Source organism: Aquila chrysaetos, chromosome 11, assembly GCF_900496995.4.
Source record: "Aquila chrysaetos chrysaetos chromosome 11, bAquChr1.4, whole genome shotgun sequence".
Lineage (NCBI taxonomy): Eukaryota > Metazoa > Chordata > Aves > Accipitriformes > Accipitridae > Aquila > Aquila chrysaetos.
This window is the reverse complement of record NC_044014.1, coordinates 21,638,207-21,650,235: the sequence shown is the minus strand read 5'-3', so window position 1 is coordinate 21,650,235 and position 12,029 is coordinate 21,638,207. Positions and strand designations below refer to the sequence as shown.

The following is a 12,029-nucleotide window of genomic DNA, read 5'->3' as shown; positions in this document are numbered from 1 at the left end:
GGATCACACAGAGGCTTTAGGAGTAAAGGAAAGAGAAGATACTTACTGTACAGAAAGGACAGAAGGGCCAGCTGGAGAGGAGAGCTGAGCAGGCCAGCTGACTGCCACCCACAGAAAAGGAAACAGGAGAGGAAAGGAAATGGAGGGAGTCTCTAAAACGAGAAGAGTGAAATGCATGAAATTCAGACAAAGTTGGAAAATGAACTGCCAACCTCCCTGCTTATGGGATGTAACCGGAGTGAGACAGTCTTTTTTTGTACCAGCTGAGAATCAGGCTCCCTGCCTCTTTCACATTCAATCTGCAAGAGGCTGGTCAAAAATTGTCAGATTGACAGCACCGGAGATGGGATTCCTCTCTTTATCCTAAGGCTACTGAGAGGAAAGATTCCTCTGTGCACATTCTGGCCTGTAGGAAGCCCAGCTAATGCTAAGACTTCAGTCTTCATCAGAAATAAACCACTTATGGCTAACTAAATGCACCAGTTAACACTTGTGTTTCACTGCAGATTCAAAAGGTTTTATTGTACCCAAGGTACAAGAGAGGAATAATATGTGAAAATATCAGTCTTCAGTATAGAAAAGTTGGAGGAAAGTTTTGGAAAAATAAGAGTAATCAGGTGAAGCAGCAAACATATCTCTGCTAAATTCTGAGTCCCTGCACCCCAGACCGCTCCAGCAATCTGATGTGAGATTTCCCACCTTCACTGCTGAAAACATCAGAAAATCAGATTTGCAAGTTCCAGTCACTGCCTCTATTTTCATTCCCGCCCTTCTGTTCTGCAGCTGTCAAAAAGGCCAACAATGATTACAAACCAATATGACAGCATTTCGCATAGGCTATAAAAGTCCTTTTGACACTAATATCAATAAAGCTCAACTTTGATACAAAGTGTTTGCTATCAGGTACTTCAGCAAACTTTGTTTAGTCCAGAAGCACAAGGCCAAATCCTTAGCTACCATACTTGCTTGCAACAGCTATGGGCATTGCCTATTTTTACTCCAAGCCAAGGAAGAAGACCACTTATCTAGTAGTCAGCTTCATTTTGATTGTTTGACTCTAAAAATCAGATTTTGATAAAGAATTACTTCTAGCTACTGGTCCCTGACACTCCACCTGGGGACAGGTGGTCTTTTTGACTAGGAGAGGCTCATATCACAGCCATTGCTGTCCCACAGAAGCACATTCCCCCTCAGCTGGGTCGAGCAGCAGCCTTTTATCAGGTGCTCATCCCAGGATCTGAGGCTGCTAACTCTTTCTGGTCACCCCCCATGACGCCAAGAGAAACGCAACCAGCTCCTGTCACTAAAACTGTAAAAACACCTTAGTGAATCCTGAACTAGTAAAGGCAAATTGTGGTGGTCTAAGAACAAACGCTGTAAGCTCCAACCAAAAAATAACCATGTAAATTTAGAGGACCTTCCATGCTGTGGCTCTTCCAGATCCAAGTCCTGGCAGTTGCACCTTTCACGCCAGACACCATAAGGGATCCCAAAGCTCAACAGGGTGTTGCTTCCTGATGCTCCTTCCTTCATTTTCCCAGATTCCCTTCTAGTCAGATCCTAGCTTTGAGGATCTCTCTTTCCCAGGACAGGAATAGGCAGGGTGCCTTTTGCTGTAATTTTTTATTCAGTAAATCTATCATGATCTATGTGTCATCAATAACAATTTAATCGTAACTAGCCCTGATTATTTTTCAAAGAACTGCTGGGATCCAGTCAATAACCATGATGCAGAAGCTGTAGAGGGCTCATGCTCACTCAAGGAGGCTTTGCCTGAAGAGCCACTGTCTCTTTCCAAGATCTCATGGTTTCTCTGTCAAGCCCCATTGCAATTACTTACACAGTGTGTGCTGGTGATGCTGACAGAGCTGGAGATGAACGTTAGCCCGTTGTTCATGCTGACTTGTAGGAAAACCACCCTAAAGCACAAAAGAGATACACTTATTTTTAGTGTCATCTTTATACCCATTGTTCCCTTTATTCTGGCTGTGTTTTAGCCATTGGCTCATAAACACGCATGGATAAAATGTCCTGCTGAGTCAAGGCATTTTCATGGCTTCAGGTGCTTACCTGCATTTGTCTCCCTGCTTGCCCAGGAGCTACCCTTTTTACGTTTGCTTAATTGAGTTGGGGCATATGCTCTTTATTAAAAAACCTTAATCCCACCTGGGGCAAAGGGCACTAGGATAGTGAGTCATAACATAAAGTCTCAGACATTTGCAATACTATCCTAGATAGCACAAGAAACTTACTTTTAGGCTTTTTTTTTTTTTAACCCCTTCCGCAGCTTAAAGAGCCAGAATGTGTTTTCTTTTATATGCAAGTAAATCCAGAATACCTGCACTGAGGTCAAGGGGTAAAACTGAAATGACAGTGAAATTAAAGAACCACCTGGCCCCAGCCGTTCTCCAATATCAAAGAAAGGATCTGAGGGGAAAAAAAAAACCAAAACCAAACAAAACACCAAACAACTTTCTCTCACCCACAAATAGGAAAGGGGAGGGAGGCATTCACCCTCACCCCAGTACAGTATTTAAGCACCCACAAGATCACCCAGGGGGAAGGTAGGGCCTTGTGCCTTGTCTCCCAGGACTCTGCAGGATTACAACAGCTGAAAAATACCAACACTAGCCAGAGCAGGGCAAGACACAGGAAGCAACACCTACAACAGCAGCAAAGGAATTCAAATCAAGCATCTCTTTTTGATCAGAATGAAAAGCTTGCCTTGAATTCAATTACCTTTAGGTTTGAAAAATTGGGATATAGGAACAGAGGAGAAATCACCATTCTGTGATTCTGTGATATAAGACCATGGTCCAACAAGGCCTTTGGTTAAGCTGTACTAAAGACTCAACATTGAATAGAGCTATGCTGGCAGGATTTGGCACAAAGGGGATGGAGGTAATCCTCCCACACACACACACCCCAATTTATTAGCTTGGCCCTTTGGGCAAAATTCCGAGCCCTTGGCTCAGTAATGACATCCTCGTCCAGAAGTCAATTCTCTCTTGACACGTGCTGCAAACCAATACTTACTGTCCAGCATCTTCTATCACTGGGGCAGGACAAAGTAAGTAAGTATCGTGAACAAGGGTCGGCTTTTCATCTGAAAAGAAATGAATATAACTGTCAGGGATGAAAAAAAGAAACTATCCCAAGCAGGCCGCCCCCTGGAAAAGTGTTGACACCAATGAGAGCCACAGACAAATTCAGTATATAGGCCAGTACCAATATTCCCCAATGGTACTGATTACAAAGCCAAGTACCAGGATGACAATTCTTGTTGATGACAATATAATGTTATCAGGCTAGAGATACCACAGCTAAGAAATGGAAGTATATCTCTGTTCCTTACAACAGTGATGAGCCATTTTGAAGCCTGCTTCAAGCAACATTCATCTTGTCTATCTGACAAGTGCATGCAAACTCTACTCGTATTGAATACTCTGATCCCACAAGTTACTTAAGGGGTCAAAAGTATAGGGTTCAGTTTTGCCTACCCACTTCCAAACACACACACAGGAGAAGCTGAGGCTGCACTGTTTGAGCCCAGGGAAACGGAAGAACAGAGATGGGGTGGAGCTGAAGCAGACAGAGAAGGAAAAAAAAAAAAAAAAACCAAAACATGGTTGGTCATATACAGGAGACAGGCAGAGAGAGGCCATGACTGATGTTACTGCGAGGACCTGTCCTGCAGTAGCTGCTGCTTTTCCTGTCCCCAACATCCCCTCTGTGGCAGCATCATCCAGAAACAGCCCATGTTTATAGGGGTCTGGTGCAGGCAGAATCAAAAGCAAGGCCATGGGTGTTTTCCTGCCTCCTGGCACTCTGCTGCTCCAAGAGTTAGCAGTGCTAATCCTGTTGCTTTCAAAAGCCACTTCCAGAAAGCCAAGCCCCATGAACACAGAGAGGAGGTTCAGCAGTAATCCTGCAATGCCACTCCATTAAAAGTGCATAAGCTGAGGCACAAGAGCAGACAAGTCACCGCACCTTAGCTCCGAATGGCCCCAAGCAGCTAAGGTGCTAGTGCAGAGAAAGACTGGTTCACAAAAGTCCAACCCAAGTGAATTAGGGGCTGGTAAAAGCTGCCAGATTATTTAAACCTCAGAGGCTTGATTACTCTTTCTACCTAGGAAAAATTAACTTGAGAAACAACAGATATGAGAGTCGTTCTTTCATGCTTCACCCACCCCAAGCACACCTGAAGACAAAGCTCATTTTCCTGTTTTGGCAGAGATGAGACCATGGAAATTATAGTGATATGTTTTAAAGCCAGTCTGAGGGGAAAAAAGCCAGCCAGCATAGACCAGTGTCTCAACACAACATCTGTTGCAGACCTAACCCAAGGAGAACACAGCATGAAGGACATGTGGAATTAGGGTAGTTTTCCTCCTGTGTACTTCCAGGCCCAGGTCACACTCACTGTGTGAAGTCCAGTCAAGGTGCCAGTGCATTAGGGACAAGGAAGGAAAAAAACCCAAAAGTCTGTCTACCTGGTAAACCACAAGAAATAAACCCCTGGCAAACAGCATCTGTAAGTGGAAAGAGACCACCAGAGTTTATTTAATGCAGCCTCCACGTAGGCAACTAGGATGGGAAATGAAGGAGCAATTCATGTGCTCCCTCTTGTAAGTGAATTCACTGCTAGGGAAGGCACCAGTCTGACCGCGACAGGATATGAAAGCCTCTACTGTGCTCAGCCAACAAGGGCAGCATATACAGAAAAGGAGCAAAGTTCCCCTCTCCATGCCATGCTTCACCCTGCCAGACATACATGGTTTCTCAGGAATAAGAGAGGACTGCTGAGAAACTGGACACTCAATCTTTTTTGGCCATTCAGTCCTTTGCCTGGCTGCTGAGACAGCAAACAAAAGACCTTGTTTTAGCACAGCGATGACAGGGAGTTTCTGCATTACATGCTCACTGTGACAAGACCAGCAACTGGCGTCAGAGATGAATCAAGCAGGCCTGTCTCCTGAATTGGTGAATAAAGAGCCTGAAGACACAACCAAGGCATCAAGATACCATTATTTGTTTTTACTGGTGATGAACAAGGGAATAGGGAGCAATTTTATTTCTCCCTCTTAAAATCTGATACCCAGTCCTCACTAGCCGTATGCATCACCCACATGCACCATTACAATGACACTGAAATTCATTGTGCAGCAGCACACCCCACGTAAGCCCTCGCAACACAATGCCCACAGGTCACAGGATTAAGTAAAGATGCATTTCAAGCTTCTGTTAGGTGCAGATCCCTACCCAGCTCCCCCCACATCCACTGCAAGGACTCCCCCAACATGGACGAGAGGTGGGCTGTGTCACCTCTGTCACTCATGAGGTGACAGAGCCACAGGGGGCACTGGAATCCATCGGCCTGCAAACTTACTGATAGTAAGGCTGTCGTTGAGCTTGAAGCTGCAGAGTACCTGGTCGATGTTTCTTGCATGATAAAAGCCATTGCCTCTTACCACAACTTGAAATGATTCTGTAAGTAAAAATACAGAAGAGTAATGAAAAATAGCTCAAATACTGCATTTCCTTCCAGAGCGATCTGAATTACAACATGACAATGGCTGTTCTCTGCCCTATGCCTGAAACAAAACATTCACACTGACACTCTCGATATTCAGCAGCAATGGTCAAGAGTGCTGTAATGGCACTGGTGCTTCACAGAGCAACACTCGTCTCAAGGTTGTGCCCGCAGGCATCCCACTGACCCCCAATGCCTTAAAAGGTACCACAGTAATACTGTGAGCCTGACATGGCTGATGTCATCTCATGGTTCCTCCATGGCTCTTCGGCCAGACACCTTTGCTAACCATAAGCACCAGCCCTTCCTCCTATCTCCACAGCAGATGGCACTTGGCTTTCAGCAGCAGCTCTGTTCAGACAGATGCAGACAAACAGGACTCCCCTCATAACCCCTCTGTAAATCAGAGAGGAAGCTTTGCATCTGTTACAAGTCCTGGAAAAATACAATCTTTCAGTCCCTACAAGAACTGAGCCTGTGCACAGCCCCCTTTGCATCTGCTGCGCATGGGAATAATTAAATACCCAGGTGCTGTGGTTTTCTTTGTGTTCTTCCCCCACACCCCTGCCCCAGCAGCAGAAACCACCAGTGGCACAAGAGACCTGCCACATCAGACACACTGTCTGCTGGCCACAGCAAGTGCTCCTAAAACTGCCCTTCAACTGCTCTCAACTTCTCTTGCTTCAGTCCTGATGGGGGCAGGGGGGGCACCTGTGATTTTTGTCATTACTGTGATAAGCAACTGTGATTTGTTCGTTCAAGCAGGAAAAGCATTGTCAGTTTTTTCAGCTACCCTTTCAATGGTCTTTTTACTGATAGAGCAGTTTCACATCTGAGTAAAGCCAACCTAGGAAGGCTGCTGTCAGAAGTGAGATCCCAACTGTGCATGCCCTCCACCGTTGGCACCACTGATCATGTTGCAGTGCACTGAGCTTGCTCACACACCTGAAAAATAACCCTCTGTTTGTTGCCAGATAGATCAGTAAGGTGATCTGCCTGGCTGAGCATCTGCTGGGAATAGAAATGGGCAGAAGGGAAGGGACAGAGACAAGTCGTGGTAGCATCAGGTGAGTTCATGTCTATCATGAAACCCCCTCGAGTCAGTGTACCCAGGACAGTTAGAAACAGGAAAGGTAATTTGAGGAAGAAAGTATTAAAGAAGCCTGGTTTGGTTTCTCAGCTTCTCCACAGCAAGCTTTTAAAATTACTTCTTAGTAACCTATACGGTAACACTTCTCGGAGCTCTGGTAACAGCACAACACAACAGTTTGCTGCTCTTCCTTCCCTTTTACTTTACACAGGTGGAGCCTGACACAGAGCCAGTGTCTCCTTCCTCTTGGGGCCAGCCCGAATTGCCAAGGCAGGCACAAGATGCACCAGGAGGGGAAGTGGCAAGGGAAACCTCCCTCTAGGTCACAAAATGCATTGTAGCTGCTACACTGTCCACAGAGATAACATCCTTAGCACAGGCAGGTGGAGAGACATTACAAATTTGTTCTGTGCCAAATGTTTTTTTTGAAACTCCCTTTGATGCTACATGCAAGAAGCCAGCTGACAGCAGAGACCCGTGGCACGCAGAAGTTGCACCTTCACACATAAGTCTCCTGCTTTAGCTAAATCCTCCACAGAGCTCACTTATACCAGCCACTGAGCAGCATTTGAGTTTGAGACCAGCCCAGAACCAGGGGAATACCAGCACAACACAGGACTAATTAATCTTCAAGGTACACATAGAAAAATAAGTATAAACTGCACAGAAGTTCTCCACTAGCAGCAAGTAAAACCAAACAAGTCCACATGCATTTGCAATTATATTTTGACCAACATACTAAAAATGAGAGGAAAACAACGTTGATAGGATTGAGGGGACCCGTACCTAGTTTTCAGTGATGTGAGATCTGGCTTTTGATAACATTTCATATGATGCACTGCCATGTTATTTGTATGCTTTAGAGGAAGGACTTGTTATTGGATTACACTATGTGAGGCCCAAAGGTGGCTGAAAGACATATCAGCTTAGTCTGCCTGCTCTTCACTATCAAGTTACTGCAAGGCAAGTTAGCATGAGGATGTGGAGTGCTTTTAACTTTTCCGTACAAACAGCTTGTTCTTGCCAAAAACACATTCTCACTACACTGGAGTCTAATGCAGCTCCAGGTGAATTGGACAAGGGCATGCACCAGTTATGGTCAAACACTGGAAACCCACACTCTGGTTTTCCTCATGGTAACTTTCCCTTAGAGCAGCGCTCTGAACTGACACAGACTGTAAGGAACATGGGAATTGGAGTAGATATGTTAGGAGGGGAAAAAAAAAATATCTACTGGAGCGCATATTAAAGCGAAACACGCTTTGGCACTTTGCTGAAGAAAGATGATCAAATTTGAGACCTCACTGAGCACATCAAGAACCAAACACACAAAGCCAGCATCAGAATTTGGCCTCTTTTTTTAAGAGAAGGGTTATAACTCCTGGTTCCCACTGGGAGTGGACGGCACTACTTAAATTAAATAAAAATGGACTGTAGGGCAGATTCAGCTGCTGCTTACTCCAGCAAGAATCTGGAGTTACTCTAGGTCTGATTCATGCCTTGAGCCATTCCACATCTAGCCCAGCTGATATGGGGAGAGTTATTCTTGATAAGCATCCCTTTTTTTGCCAGAGCTGAGAGTCATGGCCAGCCCCAAGGGCAACTGGGTCTCTGCCCACATGCCAGAACTACCTGCCTGGAACGACACATTACCCCAGACTTGCTTGTAGGCAGCCCACTACACAGTGACTTGAACACCCAGCTAAGATGATAATTTCTCCCCCCCCCCCCCCCCCCCCCTGCAATTTTATATTATAAAAGCAGCTTGCTGAAATAAAATTGCACTTAGATTTTGTTTTTTCCCCAATCCTGAACTAATGGTCTTAAAAGGCAGCAACCACAAAGGCTTAGTTGATAGCTATTTCAGTGGCTTTAAAAACACGCAGCAAGTAAGAGATTTTCAACACAAAACATCAAAGGTAAAAGCTACATCTAGAAGTTTAGTCTTGTCAAGACAGTTTACCTCTCCTGCCCTTCTTTTCACCGTCACTGCCACTCTGCACAGTCAATCGTGAACAACTGACTGGGTAGTAACCTGTCCATCAACACAAGCTGACAATATAGTTTCAATACCAGACTTGCATGGAAATGTAAACAGCTGGTAGTGGACTTGGTTGCTGCTGTTAAGAAGCCTGCCCCTTCGGATGCTCCGGAGCATTAATGTATTCTGGATGATGGTCTGTTGAAATGGCTAATTCCATTTAATTTTGCGCCTTGGCTCTGGCTGCGTCCTTTTCTTCCTTAGTTACTGTCAGATCGTAGATTGTAGCTTTTGACAAGACAGTGAAGGGAAAAAGGTCAGCACTGAAATAACCGGGCGGCGCTGGCAGCGAGATGGTAGGTTGAAGCTGGTGTGTGCTGGCTGCGCTGTCGGCTTCGCTTCTGTGACTCTGATGAGAAGCTGACGGCTTGCATCCACACCTGGTAGTTGATGTGGCCAGTAGGATGCCACATCCAACAAAACCTTTCAATCACATCTGTGTACAGTAAGCATAATCAAAGCAATGATGCTGTCAAACAGGATATGAAGCACCTCTGATTCTCCACTGATAGCCTGTTTACAGGCTGCATGTCTTGGTCGCTTTAAATCAGAGGGAACGGGAAGGACCCAACTACATTGCTCCACATTGGGGACAATGAATTTGCAGGGTCAAAAAGCATTAAGCATCAGATAGCTGTCACGAAGTGATGAGATCAGTTTTTAAATGGACTTGCCAGATAGCTTCGTCACAGAGAGCCAGAGTCCCAACTGGAATTGTCACCACGTGGAAATCGTTTCATCAGCTTTTTACTAAACCTCTGGCAAGTCAAAAATGAAGCCGAGATCACCAGTAATCACCAGCACAGTGGTAATTACAAGTTGCAAGAACAGTTACAAGGAGTGGGTCAAGCTGCTCGAAGCCACAACTGCCTTCCACTGAGCAACACAAAGCCCTCAGGATCTCATGTTAGATTCTAAAAATTAGTAATAACGCTGAATAAAAGCCAAACCAATAATCACCTCCTCACTCAGATAAGTTTCATACAAAAAGCATGGACAGAGCCACATTTCAAGGCCGTAAACAAGCAAGCTTCTTTGCTGGAGAATGTGATAATACATTGCGCTTTTTCAAAAGGTCTACTACTTTTTGATCAAAATTTGAAATTCAAATTTAAATTATGTATTTAAAAAAACCCGAAACATAATTCCTAACTTTGCAAAAAAGGGGAAGGAATATTGCATTTCTAGAAAATCTTATGTTCTAATTTTCAGCCCGGTCTAAATGCGGGTGTATATATATTTTTATATAGGATTCAAATGGCTATATATCTTACCTACACATTATCAGTAAACGATATTAGTAATTACCCACATATTTTAAATGCATTAAAATTCTGAGATGACTTCATAGGCTTCAGTATTTTTTTATGTTCAAGTCCAAATAAAGTACACTAAAAAAATAAATCACATTACATATAGAGTAGAACTACATCTGACTGTCCAGTGAACTGGATTCAGGATGTGGATTCACACTACTATGAAAAAAGTTGTTCAATCCCAGGAGATTCCTTCCAGGAGTCAGTGGTGCACACAGCTATAAAGACAAACCTCTGGCTATGTTGAAGTAAGTGGGATAATAAAGGATAATAAAGCCAAGCACAAGTGCAAATATCTGCAGCCTCACACTGCAAAACCTCTTGCAGGGGTTCATTTCAGGTAAGGTTTGCAGGACTAGACTCATAATAAAAGTTATTAAAGGCCTAATTATTGGTGCTAGAGACCATTTAACCCACAGCAACAGTACGCGCCATTCGGAGCTGCAGTTTTGGCTTCCTCCTACTTTCAAGCTTCCTGCTGCTACAAGCAAAGCTTCAAGCACGCGAGATCCAAGTCTTCATGCCCTGGTGATTCAGCACCACAGTGCGCTGTGTGCCTGCCTTTGCTGGATGTCTTTGTCAACACGGACAGAACAAACATCAGAATTTAAGTGAAACAAGTGCTGGTATTTTGCTGAATCAGCAGCAATACATAGAAACAGGTTCTGTCCGATTTGAAAGCCACAAAGGCACTGAAAAACTTCTACAGATGAAAGTAACATAACAATTCTTTTTTTTTTTTTAAAGCAGGGCAAACTATTTTTAAGCGTACTTGTGTATTTTTAATCACATTTGTGATAAACTAGTTACCTAGAAAGCTTGGCAAAAAATGGTTTGAACTGAATCGGGAATCAAACTGATTCCTTTTGAAAAAGAGAAATTTTTATTTTGCTGAAATATATACATTTCTGAAAATCAAAGCTTTTCTTGAAAATTTATTTTCTCAAATACTTTAGAAAAATATTTTCAAATTTTCATCTGAAAAAATGGTTTCAAATTCAACTTTCCATTATTCTTAACATTGTTCCAAACAATCACAAGAATACTACTGATATCCATCCTATTGGAACACTCACATTTTCATGTAGCTAAATGCAATTTTTGGTGAACAGGAACGCTCGCAATAAGCTGTTGCACAAACAATTGCCTGGTATACAATAAGCAAGCAAAAAGCCCCAGAATTTACCACTATGAAATAAAAAAGCTTTGAAATGTTAAAGCTTTAAAATTGTTTTTTATCAACTCCAAGGAGCTTTTTAAAAGCAAAATAATTCCTTTTTTTAATTTTTCCACAGATTTTATCACAAACATCTAGTCCACAATTATATATTTAGGAATAGTTCAAAAGATACAAGGACATTTCATTTTAACTTGAAATACTCAGGGCAAGATCATATTGTGATTGACATGTGGAAATGAAGAGTGAACAATTTCTCTTCTCTGTGATATTCATTAGATTTTTTCCCGAGTCTCCTATTTCTATCTGTTTTCAAGGTCAGCTTTCATGCATCATTGCTATTTTATTTTTATGTGCTCATTTTTACAGTGTATAAGGAAATGAACACAAGACAGTAAACATCAGATCTAAATAACCATGCTGTGAACTGTACCTTCCAGCAAACTTATGGTGTCACTCTTACTCTGCTGCAATAGCCTCTTAAGTAGACAAAAACACAGCAAGTGAACTGCTAACGTAAACCAGAACAAATCCAAGTTAAATATGCCAGACATGAAAGGCATGAAATTATCAACAGCTCCTCTGGGGATTCTTCACGTTTACCATCTACACTAACGGTTCTTTCATTGCAAATAGGTAAAACATTAGTGCTTTGGAAAACATGTCGGGTACCTTGGCCTATGCAGTTAGTTATATCTGGTTCAATAAACGTGAAATTTCTGCGAATGTTTTGCAAAATCTTGTTCTAACTGCTCACAAGTCCTAGCAGATCCCAGGAATGCAGTCTTTCCAGAAATTTGAGAGACATCACTTCTAGACCCTGAAGCACCTCTGGCAGTCTGGCTTTACATCACTTCTGTCTCCTCCTCCTC

General features: G+C 43.2%; 1 protein-coding gene across 1 annotated transcript in view; it reads right to left on the bottom strand.

Annotated features, from left to right (window-relative positions):
• The window catches only part of ANTXRL (ANTXR like), a 63,531-nt gene that overhangs the window by 33,007 nt on the left and 18,495 nt on the right, over positions 1-12,029 (bottom strand). Inside the window, exons 10-12 of the mRNA XM_030030880.2 lie at positions 5,390-5,488; positions 3,037-3,106; positions 1,841-1,919 (exon numbers count right to left, since the gene is read on the bottom strand). Of these exons, the coding sequence (XP_029886740.1) occupies positions 1,841-1,919; positions 3,037-3,106; positions 5,390-5,488 (248 nt within the window). The remainder of the gene's footprint in view (positions 1-1,840; positions 1,920-3,036; positions 3,107-5,389; positions 5,489-12,029) is intronic.